The 25,059-nt window shown below is 51.5% G+C and overlaps 1 protein-coding gene across 4 annotated transcripts in view; it reads left to right on the top strand.

Moving 5' to 3' along the window:
- Positions 1-23,023, top strand: part of jmjd1cb (jumonji domain containing 1Cb) — a 76,764-nt gene extending 53,741 nt beyond the window's left edge. Inside the window, exons 4-27 of one of the 4 annotated variants that reach the window (XM_047032277.1) lie at positions 280-385; positions 530-654; positions 1,009-1,152; positions 1,715-1,756; positions 2,551-2,800; positions 3,456-5,260; positions 6,578-6,750; positions 7,812-10,516; positions 11,743-11,944; positions 12,670-12,884; positions 13,228-13,380; positions 14,347-14,436; positions 14,749-14,876; positions 15,219-15,435; positions 16,189-16,409; positions 16,722-17,027; positions 17,149-17,317; positions 17,569-17,659; positions 17,759-17,889; positions 18,098-18,220; positions 19,864-20,003; positions 20,530-20,706; positions 20,878-21,009; positions 21,562-23,023. In XM_047032277.1, the coding sequence (XP_046888233.1) occupies positions 280-385; positions 530-654; positions 1,009-1,152; positions 1,715-1,756; positions 2,551-2,800; positions 3,456-5,260; positions 6,578-6,750; positions 7,812-10,516; positions 11,743-11,944; positions 12,670-12,884; positions 13,228-13,380; positions 14,347-14,436; positions 14,749-14,876; positions 15,219-15,435; positions 16,189-16,409; positions 16,722-17,027; positions 17,149-17,317; positions 17,569-17,659; positions 17,759-17,889; positions 18,098-18,220; positions 19,864-20,003; positions 20,530-20,706; positions 20,878-21,009; positions 21,562-21,657 (7,941 nt within the window). In that variant the 3' untranslated portion in view covers positions 21,658-23,023. Of the gene's footprint in view, positions 1-279; positions 386-529; positions 655-1,008; positions 1,153-1,711; positions 1,757-2,550; positions 2,801-3,455; positions 5,261-6,577; positions 6,751-7,811; positions 10,517-11,742; positions 11,945-12,669; positions 12,885-13,227; positions 13,381-14,346; positions 14,437-14,748; positions 14,877-15,218; positions 15,436-16,188; positions 16,410-16,721; positions 17,028-17,148; positions 17,318-17,568; positions 17,660-17,758; positions 17,890-18,097; positions 18,221-19,863; positions 20,004-20,529; positions 20,707-20,877; positions 21,010-21,561 lie in introns of all 4 variants that reach the window. The other 3 variants (XM_047032275.1, XM_047032278.1, XM_047032276.1) reach the window with 3 other exon arrangements.
- The last annotated feature ends 2,036 nt before the right edge of the window (positions 23,024-25,059 follow it).

Raw genomic sequence — 25,059 nt, 5'->3', positions numbered from 1 at the left:
CCCTCTACTGAAATGTGTCTCATTGCTGAGCTAGACATACTCATCTGCCCTTTGCTTTATGGATGAAGGCTTTTGAAACTGACACTTTTAATTCACTCACTGGCTATGAAGGATAACGGGGATGGGGCATTCTGTTGAAAATGGTTTTGTGCTTTCTATGCTGTTGTGTTGCGCTTTTATTTGGACTGACTGACTTTTATCTCACAGGTGTGTCTATTATTCTGACCTGTGTGTTACACAGGGGTGTGTATTATTCTGACGTGTGTGTGTGTGTTGCAGGATGAGGTGGACAGCCTAAGCCCTGTTCTGAGGGACAACCCACAGCTCCATGAAGAGGTGAGGGCCTGGCTCAAAGACCAGAAGGTTCAGGAGATTTTTATGCAAGGTAGGTGGAACTGGCGGGGCCCCATTTGAAAAGCTCTTTTCCTTCTCTTGGTTGGGTCTCCATATAACTATCTGTGTGCTCCTGCAACTTAATGTCTGGTGTGTGTGTGTGTGTGTGTGTGTGCACCTCTTTCTCTCCCTCCAGGTCCCTATTCGTTAAATGGCTACCGTGTCAGAGTTTACAGACAGGATTCGGCCACTCAGTGGTTCACAGGCATCATCACGCACCACGACCTCTTCAGCAGAAACATGGTAGTGATGAATGACCAGGTAAACCCACCCTGAACAGCTCTCTCTCTGCCTCCGGCGCTGTCTCTCTCTCCCACATTCACTCTCTGTCTCCGAATGGCTCCCTCTCTCTCCCACATTCACTCTCTGTCTCCGAATGGCTCCCTCTCTCTCCCACATTCACTCTCTGTCTCCGAATGGCTCCCTCTCTCTCCCACATTCACTCTCTGTCTCCAAATGGCTCCCTCTCTCTCCCACATTCACTCTCTGTCTCCGAATGGCTCCCTCTCTCTTCCGCTCTTTCTCTGGCTTCCTCTGTACCTCTTCATCTCTCACCTGTTCCCTCCCTCCCTCCATCCCTCTCATGTTCCTCTGGTTCTGTGTGGTTCCTCTCAGGTACTAGAACCTCAGAACGTGGACCCGGGCATGGTACAGATGACCTTTCTGGACGACGTGGTCCACTCTTTGTTGAAAGGAGAAAACATTGGCATCACCTCCAGACGCAGATCCCGCTCCAGCCAGAACAGTAACTCTGCCCACGTGAGTAAACACACACAAACACATATTTGTACCCCGCTCTCGATTAACACACAAACACGCACACTGCATCTAGTGCTCACTGACTGCTGGCCAGTCTCTTGAACATTAAAGCCATTTCACAACGGTGCTGATGACTGCTTCTGTTTGATGCTGCCCTACGTACACGCATTGCTGTCGATGTATCTAGATGTGCAAGCATTTGTGTGTATGTGTGTGTGCAGTCTGTCTGCCTGCTGGGAATCCTGCTGTGTATACTGTATGTCTCTAGAGCTTTAAAGTAAAGTTCCTATGTGCTTAGTTTGCTTCTAAAGAAACACCTGCCCTGCAGATCGATCAAACAATTGACCAACCAATCTATCGATGAGCCAATCAAATCAGTCATATCACTGGTCCGTTTATCATTAACAAGATCTCTCCTTGTCCCACCTTGTTTGTTTTATTTTATTTTTTATTCTGGGTGTGTGTGTTTGTGTGTGTGTTTCTTTGTGTGTGTGTGTTTTCCTTTCTTTGTGTTGTGTTTGTTGTTTTGAACACTTATGGGGTGGCTTCTGTTGTCAAGCAGACGACGGGAGGGAGACCCAGCGGGACCACAGCCAACTCTCAGGTACCTGGCCGCTAGCCTATAGCCGCTAGCCCTCCCCAGCCCACACTGCTAGCTAGCTGACTGACTGCTTCACTAACTAGTTATCTGGTATCAAACTAGTGTCAGCTAGGCCAACAAAACACTAGCCAACTGGTTGACTAACAACTGGGTACAACTAGTGTAAACTAGGACAACAAACCACTAGCTAGCTAACTAACTGGTTGACTAACTAGTTAACTGGTTTCAAATATGCTAACTACCAGCTAGCTAGCTATCTGTTTGAAACGGTTGACTGTGCTGCGTTGGACACCACCAGCTACATTAATCCAGCAGTATAATAAACATTGTTGTAGAGTCGGTAAAGAGCCTCATTCCTGTCCTTTGCAGCATGGCTATTTAGTAACTCTGTAGCTGCTGAAGGTCAGCCACTAAGACCCAATCAGATAAGAGGACAGGTGGCTGAGATGGCCCTGGCTCAGAGAGATGCTTCCCCATTGGACAAGCCATAGGAACTCTCCTTTCCAGCTGACCCGTGGATGTTCTCTGATAATGGATTATGATAGTTTGGAGGAGGGATGGTTGCACTCACTGTGTTTACCCATGTATTTTGTTGGGGTGTGCATCATTTGTGGTGGTGTTGATGGTGAACTGTGTACTCCCTATGGCAGAACCTAGCCCTACTCCTGTTCCTGGTATAGGCACCCAAACTTAACTCCGGTCTCTTATCTTCTCTATATTTGTTTTGTTTTTGTGTTTCTGTGAACTTTTTGTGTATTTGTGTACATGCACGCTTGCATCGTCACAACAACCATCAGGGTCACTACACCCGTGCGCAGGCCAACAGCCCCAGACCTGTCATGAACTCATCCAGCTCCACCCCCAAGTCCTCCTCAGGGGCGGTGGCCTCCCAGCATCAGAGCCAATCACAGCAGGGCCAGCAGCTTTCCCAGCATTCCCCGGGACAGCAGCAGCGCGGCGCCCGCTCGTCCCGCAGGAAGGGCTCTGACAGCAGCGTGCCGGACGACGACACGAGACGAGACGAGCGGCCGGAGAACACTGGGAGAGGTGAGGAAACTTCAGGTTCTAGACAGGATCACACCAGGTTCTAGAGGGTACCAACCAGGACATAGACAGACCCCACTGGGAGAGGTGAGGACACAGTCGATCTCGTCAAAGGAAAATTAATACTAAACAAGTTGTGGTAAGAAGCGTGAGTATCTGAGTGAACCTAATGAGTAGGCTGTGTTCTGCATTGCAGTAGTCTGCAGCAGTGTGCTTTATGTGTATCAATACTTACTGCCAGAGAGATGGGGTCAGTGCCGCAATGGACTCTGGAAGGAATTGATGTTCTAAGCGGGCATAAATTAGACCGGACCTCATCATCTGTCATGTGGCGTAATGCAGCACTTAGGATCCAATCAGCTGAATTCTTAATTAGAGGAATGACATCATCATTGTGGGACTCCTGTCAGCCTCGCTATGGACTCATTTCACCTTACAGACAATTTGAGGATGACTGGTGCTCTGACACTGGTGGAGGTTTCGTTCACTTATCTACTTTATCCATGTTCTATAGGTGCATTTAACTAATAATCCACTAATCATCCTTTGTTGCTTCATTTTCCACGTGTCTATCTTCTCATGAGGATTGAGATTCCAGGGTGAACCTTTTACCACAGAATAGACTTTGATGTCATTGTCTTCCCTCTTGTTTTTCCAGACTTTATCAAGAACAAGAGCAAGCAGCAGGCTGTGAACAAACGCAGGAAAGCGGAGGAAGAGGAGAAGAAGGCGGGCCTTAAGAGACTCAAGACAGATGTGTCTGATCAATCGGAGAGTAGTGACTCAGAGATCTCCAATAAGAGGACAGTCCACTCTTCTTCCTCCTCTTCCTCTTCCTCCTCCTCCTCCTCCTCAGAACCCAGCTCGGAGAACGAGCTGAAGGGGCGGGGCGTCGTCTCCAAGCTCAACGAGGACGAGGAGATAAAGCCCCAGGTTTCCAAACTGGGGGAGGAGCCCGCTCTCATTGGTCGCCTGTCTCCGTGGACGGAGTCGGACGAGAAGCCGGCTCTTGCCAAAGCAGAGGTGAAAGAGGAGAGCCCGGAGGAGAGGTCTCTGCGGCAACCGGCCCAGGCTGCCATAAAGTCGGAGCCGAGCCCCCAGCAGGGCTGCATCATGGAGACCAAGTGCACTGTGAAAGCCTCGCCCCGCCCCCACACGCCCAAATGCGTGGTCGACATCACGGAGGACGCCAACGCCAACGCCCACAGAGAGAACTCGGAGGCCGTGTCGGCCCTGCTGGCCTCCCAGGATGCCGAGCAGTACGTCCCAGAGAGCCCTCGCCACATGGTCCTCAGCCCCAACCTCGTCAGCGAGTGTCGGAGGCCGGAGAGCGGGGAGCAGCCGCACGTCCCCCCGACCCCTCCTCCTCCTCCCCCTCCTCGCAGCATGCTGGCCAAGATGGAGTTCAGCCACCTGGAGGTGATCCGGCCGGTGGCGTCTGTGAGCGAGTCTGCAGACGTGGCTGAGAGAGAGAAGGCTGTCCAGCAGCAGCAGCAGCACTACGCCTCCATGGTCCCCTGCATCAAGAACACTTCTGCATCTGAGGACGCCAGCAGGAAGACGCACAAGCTCAGCCCCTCCCCCGACCTCCTCCACAAACCCAAACCCCACCCCTCCCCCGACACCATGAAGCCCAAGCCCCACCCCCCCTCTGACATCATCAAGTCCAAGCCACTCAGTGTTCTGGAAGCCTCCAAACCCAAGCCCAACACCTCCCCTGAGGTGTCTAAACATAAAGTCCGTTACCCTCCAGACAACCCACCCCTGCCCATGGGTCGCTCTGCCCCAAAACAGGAGCCCGATTCAGCCCCTCGCTCCAGCTTTAAGCCGGTACCAGCTCGGGGGTCGACGATAACCACGTCCGCAGAGACCACCACCAAGAGCCCCTTGATTATCGACAAGAACGAGCATTTCACCGTGTACCGGGACCCAGCGCTGGTCCGCCCAGACGCTGAGACCACCTCGAACCACGTGGCGTACCTCCACCCTCACCTCCACCCCCTCCACGGCTCCTCCCACGCAACCTGCCTCACCCCCGGCTCCCACCACGCCTCCCACCTCCTGCCCCCTTCCTCCATGTCTGCCCACCAGGTCCACCACCAGGTCCACCACCCCCACCTCCTCCCAGGCATGCCCCCCGGGGCCTCGCTCTTGGGGGGGCACCCCCGGCTGGACTCCAGCAGCCTCAGCCACCTGGCATTGGCCCACTCCCACCCTCATTCCCACCCCCACTCCCACTCCCACCACCAGCACCAGCAGCAGTACCTCCAGCAGCAGGCCCCCCCATCGTCCTCTCTCCTGGGCCAGTCCCATGGCACTGCCTACAACCCGCTGGGTCTGTACCCCATCATCTGGCAGTACCCCAATGGTACCCACTCCTACCCCACCGCCCACAGCCTCAACCTGTCCTCCTCCAAGTGGGTGCACCCGGAAAACGCTGTCAACTCTGACTCACTCAGGAGGGTAAGCAGTTCATCAGCCACTAGCTACAACACTGTAGCTCTCTCTCTCTCTCTTTAATGGCTTAACCTTTGTCCTGATTGTATTAGACTGCCAAGCATAGGTATACTGTACAACAACTAAAAAATCTCTAATAGTTAAATACATTTAGTGTAAAACATTCTGAAAGCACTTTAGTAGCATTACCATTCTAGAGACTGTATATTTAATGACAGCAGTGTAGATAATAGAAGAGACTAATGGGATTTCCCTGTTCCAGTCTGTGTTGTTTGTAGTAGGGCAATTAGGGTGGAAGACCGACAGCATCTGTAGCAAAGCAGCAAATCTTAGATTCATAGGCCAAGCTCGTGACTGTGTGCCATTGTATGTGTGTGTGTGTGAGTGAGAGTGTTAGAGAGAGAGAGCAGGTCATGAAGGGACAGCCTTGTACTCCCCTCGCTTGGTCCTCAGGGTTCTGGCTGAAATGACCTCATCCTGGTAAACAAACACAGTAACCCTCTGAGGTGTGTGTGCGTGCGTCTGTGTGTGTGTGTGCATGCATGTGTGTATGTGAAAGAGAAAAAGAACCATACCACGTACCATTCCCCCTGGCCTGTCAATCACTGTCCAACTCCACTCATGCATTCCACTTGGCCTGAAGCTATTTCTCTTCTGTCCTTCTCCCTCTCTCTCTCACCCTCTCAGTCTCTCTCCCTCTCAGTCTCTCTCTGTCTCTCTCTCCATCCCTCTCTCTCTCACCCTCTCAGTCTCTCTCTCCCTCTCAGTCTCTCTCTGTCTCTCTCTCTCTCCCTCCCTTTCTCTCTCACCCTCTCAGTCTTTCTCTCCCTCTCCCTCTCCCTCTCAGTCTCTCTCTCAGTCTCTTTCCCTCTCTCTCTCTCTCTCTCTCTCTCTCTCTCTCTCTCTCTCTCTCTCTCTCTCTCTCTCTCTCTCTCTCTCTCTCTCTGTCTCTCTCTCTCTCTCTCTGTCTCTCTCTCTCTCAGTCTCTCTCTCTGTCTCTCTCTCACTCCCTTTTCTTCTCTCATTCCCCTCTTCCAGTAGAGGCCACAGTTCTAGTGTGTATATGTGACACCCAGGGTTTGTTTGACTTGGATGAACAAGAGATGGAGAGCGTGGGTTTGTGTGGGAGATTGGGCGCTGCAGATAAAGGGAGAGTTAAAGTTCCAGAAGGGGAGAAGGAACGTGAGAGAAAGAGAGGCCAGTATCCACGGCAGACACAGAAATGAGAGAGTCCCTTTAGAGAAGGCTGTGCAGTAACACCTCAAGCTGACTGTCTCCTCATCAGCTTTGTTTATGTGTTTGTGTACATGTGTGTACATCCAGAACACCCCCAGTCCCTGGCTGCACCAGCCCACCCCAGTCTCCTCCAGTGACAGCCTGGGCTTAATGAGCCATGTACCGGTCCGACCAGCCAGCGCCGACCCGCACAGACCCATCAAGATCAACACCCACGCCAGCCCGCCACTCTCCAAGACCGCCTCGGACCTCCGCAAAGAGTGAGTGCTGCCCGGCTCCTTGTCTAGACCTTGTAACCAGAGTTGAACCAAATTGGCTCTTCCTTGCTCACCAGTGTAGACATCTCATCCATAGAGAGTGCTCATGTGTTCTGTAGTGCCTAAAGGCATATTGCTGAAGAGTGCGCACACTTTGTTACATTTGCTTTGACAAACAAAGCATTACATGAAATTCCGAACTGTAACCACATAAACGGGGGGATGAAACATAGATAATGCGTAGGATTTGATAACTGTAAGTAGGAAGAGGGAGGGCTGAGAGTCTCCAGCCTCTGCTGCAGCCTCTGCTGCAGCCTCTGCCCCCTCCCCAACCTCAGCCCCAACCCCCGAAGGCCTGCCAGTTAAATACCCTGTGACCTGGGGTGGAACAAACTGCATGTGATGGCAGCACCGTCCTCCCATTCAGCTTCTGCTGGGTTTCATAATCAAACTATTCTATCATGGCCCTGTCTGTGTAGCCCTCTTCCCCTCCTCCATCCCTCCACCTCCCTGTCCTGAACTAGCCCTGGGAGCACAGACCCAGACAGGTCCTGAATACGGTTACCTAACACACACACACACACACACACACAGAGGAGAGAGCAGAACAGAACAGTGTGCTGATCTCCATGTTCCTACTTTTTCTAACCATGGCCTAGTTCTAGAGTAAGGAACTCCTCGTGCCCTAATTGAGTTGTTTAACACTGTCATTCATTAAACTTCTTATGTAATATTCATCAAGATGCATTTGCATTGAATCCATGAAGCAGCATGATGTGTTCAGCGCTCTACTGTAGACTAATTTCATTTGATGGCCCGGAGTGTGTTTGTTTGTGTGTGGGGTTATGCGACATTACGTTGCAACTTAAGTAAATGAGATCATTGGATTTGCTAGGAAATAAAAGGAGGTTAGCCATTTAAATGAATCTCATTTGATAAACTGTACATATACTCTACATTAATAAATCTTGTTTATGTTTTGTATAAATCCATTATGTTGAGCGTGTATTCAGCACAATGGCCCTTTTTGTTGATCTGTGCCTTTACCATCTCTACCCCCTCAGGGATCTGGACAAGAAGCAGTTTGTGGACCCGATCAGAACCATCACGTTGGCCCACCTGAAACAGGAGCAGGACCGTAGGACCCCCACAGGGAAGGACGGCCACCTGCACCGCCTGTACCTGGAGGCCCACGGGAAGCACACCCGCCTGGCCCCGACCGAGCCCGCTGAGCGGGACCTCCGCGACCGGGCCAGTAAATACAAGGAGGAGAACCGCCGCATCCTCCAGGAGAGCATCGAGGTGGCCCCCTTCACGGCCAAGATCAGGTCTAACGAGACGGGGTCGGAGAGAGACGGACCCCCGTTGCCCTATCCACCCAGGATCCCCTCCCTCCCCAACCCCACCCACAAGCCCCACACCATCCAGTCTGACAAGGAAGGAGGGGTGGAGATGTACAAGTTCAAGCACGCAGCGGGCCAAGCCCAGCATAGCCTGCCCCAGAGTAACTACTTTACCACCCTGTCCAACAGCGTGGTCAACGAGCCCCCCAGGCTGTACCCCTCCAAGGAGCTCAGCTCCTACTACGACAAGGTCATCAACGCCGGGGTCGGTGGAGGAACCCAGTCAGGAGCCAATACTGGAGTCCTTAACCTCGGGGGCTTCAGCTCCAAGTCCCTGTCCAAGCCCCCTCCCCTGATCAAGCACCACCCTGAGGGTGGAGAGGGCCTGGCTGGGAAGATCACAGAGCAGCTGTCCCAGCAGGTGGGTCTCCAGCAGCAGCAGCAGCACCACCAGCACCACCACCACCACCACCTCCTCTCCAACGCCACCTCCATCGCCATCAGCGACAGGCGCAGCCCGGCCATCTCGCCCTCCTCCTCCAACCAGCTCAGGTGCATGCCGGCGCTCCACCGTGCGCCGGTGTTCCACCCGCCCACCCAACATGCCCTCGACCGCAAGGAGGCAGCGTCCGGCGGCTACGGCGGGCGCTTGTCTCCGCCCACTCTGACGCCCATCCAACCGGTGAGCTCTGCGTCAGGGAAGGCGTCGGAGCAGCAGAAGCCGCCCACGCTGCTCCCGGAGCTCAGGGAGGTGAAGGGTGCCAACGCCGCGGTCGACATGACGTCCTCGGCGGAGGTGTGGCGAGGAGGAGACTTGCATGAGAGAGCGCTGGCGATGGCGGCGGCGGCCGCCGCAGGGGGAGGGTGGCACCACAGGGAGAAGAGCGGTGGAAAGACCCCCCAGGCTGCCATGGCGTCCGTGATCGTCCGCCCATCGACGTGTATACGGTACGACGGGTCACCGGGCTCCACCAAGGCCTCTGTCGTGGCGAAGGAGGCTCTCTCTGGGAGGGGCTTCTCAGGGAAGTCCCAGGCTGACTGTTTGAGACTGCCAGACGGCCGGGATATAGGCCCAGGGCTTGGTTCTGGTGCTGGGAGGGTCATCCTACCAAACACCAACCTGGAGGAGGCCTGTCTACAGTACAAGAAGACCTTTCTCAGGGCGAGTCAGGGAGGCCTGCCGGGACAGCTGCTGCATGCTGGGACTGGACCCAACTCTGTGTGCAATATAAGGACTGACCTGGTCAACCCATTAGTGTCCGCGGCAGCAAGCTACGGGGTTCTCAGTAAAGGTGCTGTTGGGATCTCGGAGCTGACCTACCCCATGTCGGCCATGCCCGGCCACAGGAGCGACAGGGCCGACTGCCAGGCCTACAAGAGCAGGGCCATGCACTCGGGTGGGGAGCTGACCGAGAGTGGCTCCTCCAGGACTACCTCTCCCGGAGGCTCCCTCCCTCCCCCCAGCCCCGCCAGCTCCACCCACCCCTCCCCCACGCCCAGCTCCAGCTCCTCCCAGTCCTACTCCACCAGCTTCGTCCACCTGAAGAAGCACAAGGCTGCCTTGGCAGCCGCCCAGTCCCGGGGCGGTCCCCCAACCACCTCTGCTACTACCGTAGGCAGCAGCACCCCAGAGAGCAACAGTCAGGAGCTGAACCACAAGTCGCATCACCACAGCTCCCCGCCTCCTCCGTCTCTGGCGCAGGACTGTTCCACGCCACCAGGGGGCTCCACACCTGGCAAGGCCAGTCCCCTACCGCCTCTCTCTAACGGCCAGCCAATGGGGCAGATAAGCCAGCCCAACTACCACAAGCTAAAGAAGGCCTGGCTGACCAGGCACTCGGAGGAGGACAGGAACACCAACCCGGGGCGGCCTGAAAAGGCCTCCAGCAGTACCAGCAGCTGCAGTACCAGCAGCTGCAGTACCATTAGCTGCAGTACTAGCAGCAGTACCAGCAGCAGTGTCATCAGCAGTAGTACCTGTACCAGCAGCACCAGCAGCAGCGCTACGTCTGCTGCCGCTGTGTCTGAGATCATCAAACCCTGCTCGGTCAACCTCATCGCCTCCACATCCAGCGACGTGGACATGGGCAAGGAGAGTAAGGCAGGGAGTGGAGGAGGAGGAGGAGGAGGAGGAGGGGCGCAGGAGGACAAGATGGCCGTCAGCAGCGGCGGAGAGGAGCGAAAGGCGAGGCGGGCCAGCAAGCGCACGTACGAGTCGGGCTCGGACAGCGGCGGGGACGACTCAGACGGGAGCGACGGCAAGATGGAGCAGCGCGCCAAGCGGCAGCCCAAGCCCACCTACAAGAAGAAGCAGAACGACCTGCAGAAGAGGAAAGGGGACAACGACAAGGACGAGGACGAGCCCAAGCCCAACGGTATCTTCAGGAGCGCCAGGGAGAAGACCAAGCTCAAACTGGCCAGCAGCAGTAAGTCCTGTTACCATGCCAACATCAGATGATCACACTGGGATTCTGCTGTTGATGACATAATTCCATTTCAGAGTAGAATGTTCAGTTCAATGAGAAACTGTGATAATCCCTGCATTGGCATTATAGTCTCTATTCAAACAAGACAGTGAAACACTACATGGTACCTGGCTTTAGTTTCATACAAGTCCCTACATGTCCATACAAACTCCTGGCTCACTAAACCTGATCTGTCTCACCTTGTCCTGATTATGAGATATATATTTCATGTTTACATTTCTTCAACACCCGCTATATGAGATGTTCTAATGTTCTGGTTATTGGTTCCCTAAAGAGGACTGTGTATGTTCTGGCTGGGGGGTGTGGGGGCGTGGGGGTGGGGTGGGGGGGGGTAGAGTTACTGTCGGCCCTGCACATCTGGCCTGCAGCTGTGCTCCTTAGAGTTGAAAGCAGCGCCAGGAATGTTCACGTTTATGTGAAATACATCTTTGCCAGGACACGTTAAGTGCTCCCTTAACTGGAAGTCTCCAAAACGCTTTTAGCAGCTCGTCTGGATTACTGGAGTAAGGGGCGGTAGGGACAGAGGCTCTCTCTGTAACTGAATCTATGTTCTAATGCTTGAGGTCATTGGGAATTGTCCCTCCTTCAGCTGGAGTCATAACACGGAATAAGGAGGCAAGCGCTTAGCTGTGGTTTAGGGCACACATTTAGAGTCCCAAACCATTACACACAGACAGAGCTATCTCACTGAACCAAGCCCACCAGCATGTAGCATCTGTCTGTGATTTTGCTGGCTATCTGATTTCAAACGTGACATAGCCATCCTCAGGACATGCAATACTCTTTCAAGGAACAGGAGTGCTAGGTCAGACAGCAGGATGGGTATTGGCTTTCTTCAGGCTGATTGTTGAGTGACTGCCACAAAGATAGTTCCAGTCCTCCAGAGAGACTAACTATACATCACAAGTGGGATCTATCCACGTCAAATATAGACATAGAGAATGAAAAAGGATCCTGTCTGAGTTGAAAATAGCCCAGTGGTTTTAATGGGGTATGATTTCACACTGAGCTCGACTGAAGCTGACCTCTGCTGAACTGTACAGAGAGCCCTCCAAATAATGGTTCAGAGTCAACAGAAAAACCTACGCATCCTGTTTATAAATACATCCTCACTCTCGCCGTCTCCCTCTCTCTCTCCCTCTCTCTCCCACCCCCGTTCTCTCCAGATGGTATCCCCCGGTCGGTTCTGAAGGACTGGCGGAAGGTGAAGAAGCTGAAGCAGACGGGGGAGTCCTTCCTGCAGGACGACTCGTGCTCGGAGATCGGACCCAATCTGCAGAAGTGCCGAGAGTGTCGGGTCATCCGCAGCAAGAAGGGGGAGGAGCCAGCCCACTCCCCAGTCTTCTGTCGCTTTTACTACTTCCGCCGGTGAGCGATGAAATCAGAGGCCCCCGACAATTATCTTCTGTGGAGAAGCTCATGTTCCCATCCAGATGATCATGTTTAGACCTCAATGAAAGAAGCAAGCATTGACAACCAGAGTCCCCAGACTGAGTCATTGACTACCTTCTCACACGAGAAAGTGCATTGCATTAATGTAAACAGTGATAGATCCTTCATGCCCTCATCTTGTTTGGTTGGTTGTTTGTTTATTTTTCTGCAAGGCCCATGGGTCTGTTCAGATGAAAAAGGGAAAAAGCCTCTTCATTCTTCATTTCCTCTCTTCTCGGCGCCAGCCGCTGTGGTAGCTAGCTAGTTTTAATCCTGTAATAGAAGTCTGGGATGGAGGAAATCTGCCAAAGAGGATTTGATGGCGCTTAATCTCACACAATGTCAGCCCCCCTGCTTTGAGCTGTGTCAGTAGCTGGGAGCCTGGAGCTGGGCTGTACAGTACAGACGTGAGCACTGACATCACAGGAGATTACAGACCCGAGGGAGAGAGTTTAGCTATCACTGACATTACCTGGCCTGACCTGGCTGGCTGGCTGGCTCATCAGTTATAACTGGTTTGTTATTTCGTTGGCTGTCTAGTTGCAGCATCTACCTAGTCCATCTGGATCTCTTATCTAAGAGAGAGATATCACTCTATTTGTCCAACTGTGTCTATGCTTGGTATTGATCCACTTTGTGCGCTCTGCCTTCCCTCCCTCCAGCCTGTCGTACAGTAAGAACGGGGTGATCCGCATGGACGGCTTCTCCTCTCCAGAGCAGTACGACGAGGAGGCCCTCAGCCTGTGGGCGTCCCAGGACTACGAGGAGAGCGAGCTGGACCTGGACACGGCCAAGTACATCCTCAGCTTCATCGGAGACAAGTTCTGTCAGATGGTCACCACGGAGAACACCGCCGCCACCTGGATCAAGAAAGACGGTGAGTGGTCACGTGACAGGGCCCCCGTGTGTTTCCCTCTGCAAGCCAGCAAGCCTCAACACGTAGATAGCTACCTCACAGCTACAATTAAAGCAGTTTGAAATGGTCTAAAATGACCAGTATTTGTATCCTCTGTGTTGTGGACCGAAACTAGCTCGACTACACCAACGATATGCTAGTTAGTAATACTTATACAAGTCAGTAATCAATGTAAGACAGTGACTAGATGACCAGTGCTCTATCCTAATGGTATAAACCAGACAGAACACTCCACGACACTTGTGCATGGCTCCTGTCTGTGAATGCTGGTCTCATCCCCGTCCTGTTTGGCTCTGTCCTACAGCCAAGATGGCGTGGAAGAGGGCGGTGCGAGGCGTGAGGGAGATGTGTGACGCATGCGAGGCCACGCTGTTCAACATCCACTGGGTCTGCCAGAAGTGCGGCTTCGTGGTTTGTTTGGACTGCTACAAGGCAAAGGAGAGAAAGAGTTCTAAAGGTTAGCCACCCCACTACAGGGGTCTGGGATTTCACACTATTCCTAGCTCTGACGCACCACTACTGGACATCCTCTCTTTCTTCCTCTCTTTTTCTGTCTTTTTGTTGATCTGTTGTTCTTTTCGGTTTCAATGTGTCTTTCTCTTTCCTCCCCCCTCCCCCCCCCCCTTTTTTCATTGCTCTTACAGCTTTCTCTCTCTGTGTCTCTCTCTGAATTCCTCGCATCTTCTTTTTGGGGTGGTTGCGTTCCAAGGCAGTGGTTGTGGTGGAGGTTGTGTGTGCAGTTGCAGTGTGTCAGTGTGTGTGTGGTGGTTGCTGGCCACCTTGCCCAGGGCAGGTGGGTAAGCCTCTTAGGAGACCTCTCCCTGCCAGCTCTGTTTGTGTGTAACAGGTGGCGTGCTGTGGCATCGCCATGCAGATGAGATGGACTGGTATACCTGGCACGCACGCCCGGCCATTCAGTACTGCTGGGAGCTCAGTCTATCTGCCTCTGCCATCTGCTGCAGGGCCACAGAGAGGGGGAGAGGGACTGTCTGTCTGTCTGTGTGTGTGCTTGAATGTGTATCTGTGTGTATACACATGCTCTTTCTCTCCCTCTGTCTGTCTCTCTCTCTCTCTCTCTCTCTCTCTCTCTCTCTCTCTCTCTCTGTCTCACTCTCTCTCTCTGTTAGAGTAGCACACCCCCTACGGTTCCTGCAGCACTGGTGTGTTGTGTTCGAAGCCTGAGGAGGTAGCTCCTGTCAGAGCTGCTGTTGTTATTGTTGATGCCTGCACACACACACAGTTCTAAACAAAGCAGCACCACCAGTGGTGATCTGGGAGTTTGAGTTGCCTGCTGTCTCATCATTGTTACATTTAGATTAAAGTGCGAGAGGGTGTGTGGGGGTGTGTGCGTGTGTATGTCTGTTTTTGGGCATGACCTGTCGAAAGGCCTTTTTAATAATGCCTCCTCTGCATTCTCTTCCAGACAAAGAGCTGTATGCCTGGCTGAAGTGTGTCAAGGGACAGCCTCATGATCACAAGCACTTGATGCCAACCCAGATTATACCAGGAACTGGTACGACCCCTTCCCTTAACTCTGGAGCTGGCACCAGGCCAGCTGCTGCAGCCCTCAGTGTTCTGCTGGACACAAACCAAGAGGAGAGAGAGGGAGAGGAGGGAGAGGAGGGAGGGAGGGAGGGACAACAGGGCTCTGTGCCCCTAGGCCTCACCTCAGGATAAACCTTAGTCTCTATTGATCACACTGTAGGAAGGGAATCCTGTTCCTCTCTCACACACACATACATACACACACATACAAAATAGCCAGTGAAAGCTGTAAAATTATGACTGTGTTGTGTAATGTATTGGTTTTGTGTGTGCGTTGCAGTGTTGACAGACCTGGTGAACGCCATGCACTCTCTCAGGGAGAAATACAGCATCAAGTCCCACTGCGCCTGTGGCACCAAACAGAACACCCTGCTCAGCAAGCTGCCCTCCACTAACGGAGTCTCTCAGGTGAGGGAGGGAGGGAGGGAGGGAGGGAGGGAGGGAGGGAGGGAGGGAGGGAGGGAGGGAGGGAGGGAGGGAGGGAGGGAGGGAGGGAGGCTTTGGAGAGAAAGGGATGGAAAGAGAGGGAAAATGAGAGAAATCAAGATTTCAAATAAAAAATCAAAACAGTTACTTATTCAAATTCCATGTGGACTGTATGCATACTCAGACCCAGACTGACATGCTGTCTAAATGTACTCAGTGCATGAACCCTAAAGAGCATAAAATATGTCCCCAGACATTGATAGCTATTTGACCTATGACCCTAGCTCTGACCCCTACTGACACCTCACTGACCTCTGGCCCCAGCAGGTGCTGCAGAACGTTCTGAACCACAGCAACAAGATCTCATTAATCAAGGCTGAGACACCTCAGCAGAACTCGCCCCAGAAGGTGGAGACCAACGGTGGAAGCAGCCCGGTCAGTGACACCAGCTCCCACTGCAAGCTGACCCCCCCAGAGTCCCAGAGTCCTCTGCACTTCCTGGCTGACCTGGCCGAGCAGAAGTCCAGGGAAGAGAAGAAAGGTATGTGTGTGAGGAAAAAAAGAAAGAGAGAAAAAGAGAGAGATAGAGAGAGAAAGAAAGAGAATGTTTGTGGCATGGAGGTAGTGGGTTAGTGGCTGAAAGAGGGGTGTGTGTGAGCCAGGGAGCAGGGCAGAGCCACGCCACAACATAACAAAAACACTCTGGGCAATGGGATTATTCCTGCCAACTTTTGAGTGCAGGCGAGTGTGTGCGTGTGCCTGCCGCGAATATGTTCCTGTATGCGTGTCTCTGTACACAGTTAGCGTGTTGGCGCACGTGTCGTGAGAGGGTATGTGTTCACCTGTCATGGAGCCAGCATTCCACCACCCCTCCCTGTTAGCAGGCTCTTGTTACTGCAGCTCACATTCACAGGCTCCAGACCACATGATTCCACAGCCTGGCCTGCTACACCCTCCCTGTACACACTGGAATAACCCCTAGAACACAGCCTGGAGACATGTTCAATGCAATACAGTCCGAGTCCAGAAGCACTTATCTCTCTGAATCTTTGTTTTCATTGTATCTCTGAAAACAATTGAATCGATGTCTGTTTTTCAAATCATGGTTTGTAATGTTTCGGTTAATGGGATACATATGTTCTGTATTCCTCTCTTCGCTCGTGTCTGTTTTCACCTCAGAAAATAACCGAGTTTTGAAGCTGAGAGGTCCAGGTCTACTATGAGGTCATCTACAGTATTAAAAAAATGAGAGAGGAGGAGTAAACAAATTGCCTCTGATGTGTTCCCTCTCCAGAAAACAAGAAGTCTCCCTCCCTGGGGAAGCAGCTGAAGGAGGAGAGGGATGTTGAGTCTCTGGAGGTCCTGCAGCACTGCAAGGCTCCGCCCTTGGTGGCCAACAGCAGCGAGCAGGGCTCCACCCTGAGGGACCTGCTCACCACCACCGCCGGCAAGCTGCGCCTGGGCTCCACCGACGCCGGCATCGCCTTCGCCCCCGTCTACTCCACCGCCTCACAGGTGATGCTACACCCTTGCCTGTCTGTCTGCCTGTCTGTGTGCCTGCCTGCCTGCCTGCCTGCCTGCCTGCCTGCCTGCCTGCCTGCCTGTCTGTCTGCCTGCCTGCCTGCCTGCCTGCCTGCCTGTCTGCCTGTCTGTCTGTCTGTCTGTCTGTCTGTCTGTCTGTCTGTCTGTCTGTCTGTCTGTCTGTCTGTCTGCCTTGCTTGTCTGTCTATCTGTCTGTCTTAGACACACACGCAGACACACACACGCCATCGTCGCTGACCCTCTCTGTTCTGACATCTTCCTCCCCCCTCATCTCTCCCCCGACAGACGGTGAAGGGGGGGCGGAGCATGCCCAACATCCTGGATGACATCATAGCGTCGGTGGTGGAGAACAAGATCCCGGCCGGTCGCGGCGCCAAACTGAGCATCAAGCTTGAGAGCGCCCCAGCTGTGGAGGAGGCCAAGGTCGACAGGAAGAAGCCGCCTGCGGTGACCATGGCAACAGAGGAACCGGCCAATCAGCACCCAAACATTCCCCACTGCTGGCTGTACGAGCGGCGCATGCTCTGGCTCAAAGACCACCGTAACGGAGGCAACTGGCGGCTGTTTAGAGAGTGCTGGCGACAGGGGCAGGTCAGTCCCTCCACCGCTGCTCTCTGTCAGATTGGCTTTAACGATCCTTCTGTGTGTCAGTGACTGCACTCGGCACTGAACCACCGTAAAACATGTGTCTCTGTGTGCTGTCGTCCCCCAGCCGGTCCTGGTGTCTGGGGTCCACAGGCGTTTGAACGCCAGCCTCTGGAAGGCCGAGTCCTTCAACCAGGAGTTTGCCGACCACCAGGGAGACCTGCTCAACTGCAAGGACGGCGTGGTCACCAACTCTGGCATCAAGGAGTTCTGGGATGGCTTTGAGGATCTGACCAGTGAGTCTTATACCAGCCTGGCGACAGTGAGAATGTCCCTGTACTGACTAGAGGACAGGAGGCTGGGCCTGTCTATCAATGTGTATGAATGATGGTGTCGTGCTGTGTGTGTACGGGCCTTAGTGTGTAACTGTGTGGCACTGCATGGATATGGCTCTGTTATGACAGAGCTTCTGTACGAGTGAGAGTCTCTGCTGCTCTGTGTCATTCTGGGTGAGTGGAGCTGACCTGGACCTGTGTTCTGTGTTCAGAGCGCCCCAAGTCCAAGGATGGAGACAGCATGGTGTACCGTCTGAAGGACTGGCCTTCTGGAGAGGAGTTCATGGCCCTCATGCCCTCCAGGTACGGCCAGCCCACCTCATCTGCAGCACACCAGGACATACATGTGCTGAAGTAGAAAGAGATGGAACCCTTTGTTCTTATGTGTGTGTGTGTGTCCAGGTATGACGACCTCATGAAGAACCTGCCCCTGCCGGAGTACTCAGACCCTGAGGGCCACCTGAACCTGGCCTCTCACCTGCCCAGCTTCTTCGTCAGGCCTGACCTGGGGCCCCGCCTCTGCTGCGCCTACGGTGAGCTCACACACACCTTCCACCTGTTCACTTTCACTCAGGATCATCCATTCAATCATGTGCTTGTTGTTGTCCATTACCATCCTTTCTATTTCCCATTCATTTACATACACTACCTTACTCCTTCACACACCAGCTCCTCCACTCTGACCAGTGTCCTCTACCCCCTCCCCTCCCTCTCCCCCGTCTCCCCTCTCTCCCTCTGCAGGTGTGGCAGCCTCGCAGGAGCAGGACTTTGGCACTGCCAACCTCCACATGGAGGTCTCCGACATCGTCTCCGTCCTCGTCTACGTGGGCATCGCCAAGGGCAACGGGGTCCTCTCTAAGACCGGTAAGGCTAGCTCACTGCTTTGACTCGGAGAGTGATCGACCTGTTTAAACCCTCGCCTGACTCAAGCATATCTTTCTTCCCGTCTGAATTCCAACCACAACCTGACTCAGACCGACTCTCGCTAGATATGTAGCCAGTTAGCTGAGTGCAGTCAGTAACTGTTGTGGGTTTGACACTAAAACTCTTCCCAGAAGTAGGTCAGTGTCCCATTTCTTCACAGGAAACCGTTTGTCAGTTGTTTAAACACAAGGGGCAATCTGCTTCTTGCTATCCGAGTTTCCTTCCTTCTTTTCTTGCCCGTCGCTTTTCTTCTCCTCTGCTCTCTCGCTCTTATCATCCTCCTCCCTTGACTCATTTCACCCATTTTACCATCCTTTCATTCCCCTCTCCCTTCCCTCATCCTCTCCTTTATCTCTGCGCTCTGCTCCTCTCCTCCTCCTCTCTCCTCTCCTCTGTGCTCCAGAGCAGGGCTAAAACAACAGTCAGCAATCAGACTCTGAAAAGTTCTCCCAGCAGTGGAATGTTGACGAGGGGCTGACTAGAACCATGTGTAGCTTGGAGCAGGTTAAGCTCTACTCATTCTCCCTGTCTCTTTCTCTCTATTGGTCTCCAAATCATTTCAGATAGCTGCAGTGTTCAGTACCTAGTTAACCTCAGATAGCTGCAGTGTTCAGTACCTAGTTAACCACAGATAGCTGCAGTGTTCAGTAACTAGTTAACCTCAAATCGCTGCAGTGTTCAGTACCTAGTTAACCTCAAATCGCTGCAGTGTTCAGTACCTAGTTAACCACAGATAGCTGCAGTGTTCAGTACCTAGTTAACCACAGATAGCTGCAGTGCTGCAGTGTTCAGTACCTAGTTAACCACAGATAGCTGCAGTGCTGCAGTGTTCAGTACCTAGTTAACCACAGATAGCTGCAGTGTTCAGTACCTAGTTAACCACAGATAGCTGCAGTGTTCAGTACCTAGTTAACCTCAGATAGCTGCAGTGTTCAGTACCTAGTTAACCACAGATAGCTGCAGTGTTCAGTAACTAGTTAACCACAGATAGCTGCAGTGTTCAGTAACTAGTTAACCACAGATAGCTAACATTATTAGTACTTAGTTTGATGACAGTCGGAGAGCCAGGGACCATGTTAAGCAGAAGTAGGGCACAGGTCAGTCCCATCATGTTCCTCTGCTGCTGGACTGAGACAGGGAGCACCACTGCCTTCTGCTGTCCACATGAGATAGAGGGTGGAGGCATGTTTGGAGGACTGTGTACACACACTCACACACACACACACACAGTGTGTACGCACAGGGAGGAGTGGGGGGAAAGAGGCGGTGGCATCGATGCAATCTCTGCTCTTTCTCTCTCCTGCAACCCCCCCCTTGCTTCTCCAGCCAGCCAGCTAGCCAGTCAATAGCTTTTGTGAAGGCAGCAGAGAATTACTGTTGTTGTACCATCATCACTATTAATATTTAAACACTTCTTTCCAAAGACTCGTGCTGATCACACTGTCGCCACTGTAGCTTTGTAATCACTTCAGCTGACGGTATAAAGTTTTGTGTTTGTGTGTATATTCTACAGTCTTTACCTAACCTCCTGCCTGTGTTGTGTGTGTGTGTGTGTGTGTGTGTGTGTTGTGTGTGTGCTGCAGGAGTGTTGAAGAGGCTGGAGGAGGAGGACTTGGATGACAACGTGAAGAGGAGATTAAAAGACTCGAGCGAGACTCCCGGAGCTCTGTGGCACATCTACGTCAACAAAGATGTGGAAAAAATTAAAGAGTTTCTGCACAAGGTTTGTTTTCCTGCTCCTCCATCTTTCTAGCAATCTGTCTCCTTTCCCTCTCCTCCTTCCTCAGCCCCTCCTTCTGGCCCGGGATGTTCTCAGAAGACACTGTGTTCCTGTTCCTGGCTTTCAGAGATGGAAACTCTTAATGAGTCTCTGCCCCATGATCTCTCTGTGTCTATGTATGTGTGTGTATGTGTGTGTCTGTGTATGTGTGTGTCTGTGTATGTGTGTGTGTCCACCTAATGTTCTGATTCTGTACTGACCCTTTTCTCCGACCAGGCCTAGATGAGTGGATGACTCATGGGTAGACTGTGGTTCAGGGTTACATCCTGAGATACAATGGGAAAAAGACAGTGCAGACCTGCTCTCCACACAAATGCTGTTATGTTGAGGGTCTCTCTCTCTTACCCGCTCTCCTCATACTCCTTTCCCTCTCTCTCTTCCCCTTGCTTTCTCTCTCTCTCCCTCCCACTCCCTCTCTCTCTCTCTCTGTCCCTTCCTCCCTGCCTCGCTCTCTCTGTCTCTCTCTCAGGTGTCTAAGGAGCAGGGGGTGGAGGTGCCGGCTGACCATGATCCTATCAGGGAGCCCGGCTGGTACCTGAGCAGGAAGCTGCGGCAGCGTCTGCTGGAGGAGCATGGGGTCCAGGGCTGGACTGTGGTGCAGTTCCTAGGAGACTCTGTGCTCATCCCTGCTGGCGCCATGCACCAGGTACACACACACACACACACAGATAAGACAGTAGCATGGTTCTGCTTTTCTTGACCTATATTCCTTCACTCTTGGAACATGCTTGGCTTCAGTGATAACATGTTTTGAACCTCTCGTTCTCATTCCCTCCCTCCTTCCCGCCCCCCCTGCCTCGGTCTGTCCTGCCTCCAGATCCAGAACCTCCACAGTTGTGTCCAGGTGATTAATGACTTTGTGTCTCCGGAGCACGTGGCCCAGTCCTTCCATCTCACCCAGGAGCTCAGGGCCTGCAAGGAGGACGTCAACTATGAAGACAAACTACAGGTGTGTGTTCCTGCCTGTCTGTGTGTGTGTGTGTGCCCGACACTTTGTGTGTTTCAGAGACACTGAGTTATGTTCTCTGTTCTCCCCCTGTTATCTCCCTCCTATGCTCCACTTAGTCAATTTCTTGTGTCTTTTCAGTCATGTTAACAGAACATCGGCTCTTCCATTCACAGTGATGTTCCCATAACCCTAATGTACCTGTAGACTAGTCCTCTCCTCCGGTGTGGGATGATTATGAGGCTGTCTCTTTCCATCAATAGGACATGATGTTGAGTCAGGGGGGTGTGATGTGGAGCTGCCACTGCACTGTGGCTGGTTAGTCACACAGACCTCCCCCCCCGCTCCCCCTCACCTCTCTCACACACTCCCCCCTCTTTCCTGTCGGTTATGCACCAATCTTGTGTGTGAGTGCATAAAATGACAGTGATTGCAGAAGTAGCTCTTAACACTGTCAATGAGGACCTTTAAGAAGACACCTAATAGTTCTCTCTCTCTCTCTGTCTTTGTGTGGGTCTGCCATGTGTACTGATGTCTCCCTGCTCTGGTGTGCAGGTGAAGAACATCTTGTTCCACTGTGTGAAGGACGCGGTGGGCGCTCTGAGGAGGTGCTCTGCCGAGGAGGAGGAGGAGGAGGAAGAGCGCTCGTGACCCTTCCTCTTCCCGTTCCACCCAGCGGCAGAAGCGCCACTGCGGCTCATGCCTTGTGCCCGGCGCCCCTACTCACGTGACCTGGGACCCTACGGTGACCTTTCACCTCTCTGTATGCACCGACACTAAGAAGCCCCTCGTACCCTCAACCTCCAGTGCCAAGCAGACTAAACATAGAATCAACAACATCAAGGCAGTATGGCCCTCCCCTGGCTCTGGCCAGGCCCTGTCAGGCCCACAGCACGGCCATCAGGATGAACCTGGGATTCATTTGAAAAAGAAACTGAAAAAGAGAAGTGTGAAGATAGATGAATCTGCAGCAGACAGAATGCACTGCTGGTCCTCCTATCAAAGTATTTGTTTGTTACTGTTTGTTATTTGGTTCTGTTCGGTTTGTTGTTCCATTGTTTGTTGGTTAATTCGTTTGTTGTTTTTCTTTTCTTTTAATGCTGTATATTGTTTCTGTGATGTATTTATTTTATAGGAGTTTCATGGAATGATCATGTTCTTCTAGATCAAAACCATGTAAGTGTCTGTACAGTTTTCTGTTTTCTGTTGCTAGATCAGTTGTGATAAACCGCTCACTTCATTGAGACAGATACTGTGACTGAGGACTAACACACACACACACACACACACACACACATACATTCTCCCACACACTCAGAGACACATGCACCAGCTATTGCCTGTACTTTGGGAATTGTTGCTGAATTGCAGTCCTCATGCCATATATTTTGAAAATCAACTGCCAAACTTGTATACAGTGTAAAGTTGTGTTATGTAAAGAAAGGATAAATGGATAATACACTTCAGCAATTTTATTAAGAAGTATTCACTGTAAAATTCAGACATTTACAAGAAAGTTGTAATTTATTTAAGAAAATTGTCTCGATTTATTTCTCCTTTTTTGTTAAAGATTTACTATTGTGAACTTTTGAAAGTTTAATGGAAAAGGATGAAAAACTTACTATACTGTGTAAATATATACATATATACATTCACTGATGTATTTTTTTAAAACATGGCTTGCTTCAATTTCAAATTTTAAAGTGCAAGTGTTACATGCTTTGTACATTGAAGTTCAAAAGGGTTTTACATTTTCCATTAAAATGGATTTATCAAAGTGTGTCTGTGTCATTTTAATAGAGTGGTTGCCTGGAGTGATTCCACTAGAATTGATTGGGAGCAGCTCCTATAAGTGCAGCACAGCAAGGACTGTCAGAAGAATCAGCCTGTCAGTCTGCAGGCTGTACAGACGGTCTTTGTCAGAGAGCTAGTTAGTCAAACAGACAGTCTCTCATTCAGTGAGCCAGTCAGGAGGCCAGTCAGTCAGGAAGCCAGCAAGTCAGGGAGACAGCCAGTCAGGGAGACAGCCAGTCAGGGAGACAGCCAGTCAGGAAGACAGCCAGTCAGGGAGACAGTCAGGGAGACAGCCAGTCAGGGAGACAGCCAGTCAGGAAGATAGCCAGTCAAGGAGACAGCCAGTCAGGAAGCCAGCCAATCAGGGAGACAGCCAGTCAGTCCAGGCTGTAATGAGAGCCTAAGAGCAGCTGAGACTGGAGGCATGGAGGGTTAAGAAAGAGAGGCATCCATGAATGTGCAGCATAATAACCTATACTTAGCAGTCTATCCACAAGCCTCATAGCTCGTCCCTCTCCCCTCTCTCCTTTTTTCTCTCCTATCCACTCTCCTCCTCTGCTCCCATGTCTCCTTCTCTCCTCCTCATCTCCAGGCATCACCATGTCCCCAGTACATCAAAGCTCTCCCCCCTGCCGCCTGCTCTGCTGCCAGGCTTGTGATGCTTCTGCTTGATCAGGCCTACGTTCAGTCAGGATGAAACACTGTTACAGATGGAGCTGGGGGCCCTGGGGGCTCGGGGGGGAATGATCTCTGTGGGTTTACTGTTCAGAGATGCTCTGAGAACAGTCGGAGAAACGTCCTCAATTTGTGATGTTCCTTTCAGAAAATGTGTTGTGTATTTCTAATCATGGTACACTTACTATGACAAGCTTACGTTGATAAATAAATGTTTTTTTTCTATAATTGTATTCATTGGTTGTTATTTTTACAATCTGACTTGCAGTGTGCAGTTCTCAACCACTAGAGAGCGTAAGAGTCCATGTTTGGAACACAAACCACAACGTGGTCTTCAAAAGTGGGCAAAAATGGACAGAACCCTCTGTTTTGTTAAAATATTTGGAAAATATTGTCTTATCACCTAATGCTGCTGATCACTATTATGCAAATATTTTACGATTCATTTTTAAGATGTGTTTAATTTAAGATGCTCTCGTTTCGGTAACAACAAATACATGGTAGGTCCACATGCTCTTGAACTGAGGACTTTATCGAGAATGGGTGTGTAGCTGGGTTCCTTTGTTCTAATTTCCCATCATTTACCACCTGTAAATGTCGCAAGGAGACGAGCTACCTCTAGCGGTGTGTACCGCCGCAGTTCCGGTGGTATTTCAATGCAGTGCTTGTTTTCTCCACTAGGGGTCATTATAGGAGCACCTTATCAAACTTTAAACACGTTCAAAATGTAAATGACTAAATGACTGAATGTTAATCTCATAATAATTGGAGTAGTAGTAATTATTACTCTTTATGACTGAGTTGCAAGGAATTGAACTTTGGTATTATTCCAAGTGGTTCCTAGTTTATATAATATTGCAAAGTATAACTAGGACGCATCATTGAAAATGCCAAAAGGTAGAAGAAATTGGTATTTGGAAAATGCTTATTGGCAAATTAGATTTGTTATAATTTGTATCACTGTGCCTGTGGGGAACAACTTATAAAAACAACTTTCTTCCTAAAATAAAGAAACCTAATCGGTCAGATCGAGTGTCAATGATCTTAACAGCAGAAAATAATTAGGTGGTTTGCTAACCCTGTTTTGCTCAAAAGTCCTGAGTGATCTCATTGTGAAGCAGACAGCATGTCTGAGTCTTTGACCCCTGGTGGTCTCATGTGTAGGGGCCTGGAGACCTTGCTCTACATTCTGGAGATAGAACGTCCAGGATCCTCTCCTCAATCATACAGAGAGATGTTTTCCCCCTGCTCCGCTCATATCTGACCGGCTGCTAACCCCAATGGCACACACACACACGCACACACACACACACACGCACACACACACGCACACACGCACACGCACACACAAACACACAGACACACAGACACACAGACACACATACTGACATACATACACACTCATATATGCTCACTGTCTGTCTGTTTCACACACACACAACTCCTCATGGGAATGTGGCTATAACACCAGCATGCTAAACCAGGCCACAATTACAACTGTCATACAAGCAGTTTATTAAGCGATCATTACCGAGGAGAGCAGGGAGGCCATGGCGGTGCCCTCTCTGGTCCCAGCTCGCTGTT

This window comes from Hypomesus transpacificus, chromosome 13, assembly GCF_021917145.1.
Source record: "Hypomesus transpacificus isolate Combined female chromosome 13, fHypTra1, whole genome shotgun sequence".
Taxonomy (NCBI): Eukaryota; Metazoa; Chordata; class Actinopteri; order Osmeriformes; family Osmeridae; genus Hypomesus; species Hypomesus transpacificus.
The sequence above is the reverse complement of the archived record's forward strand: the minus strand, read 5'-3'. Positions and strand labels throughout refer to the sequence as shown.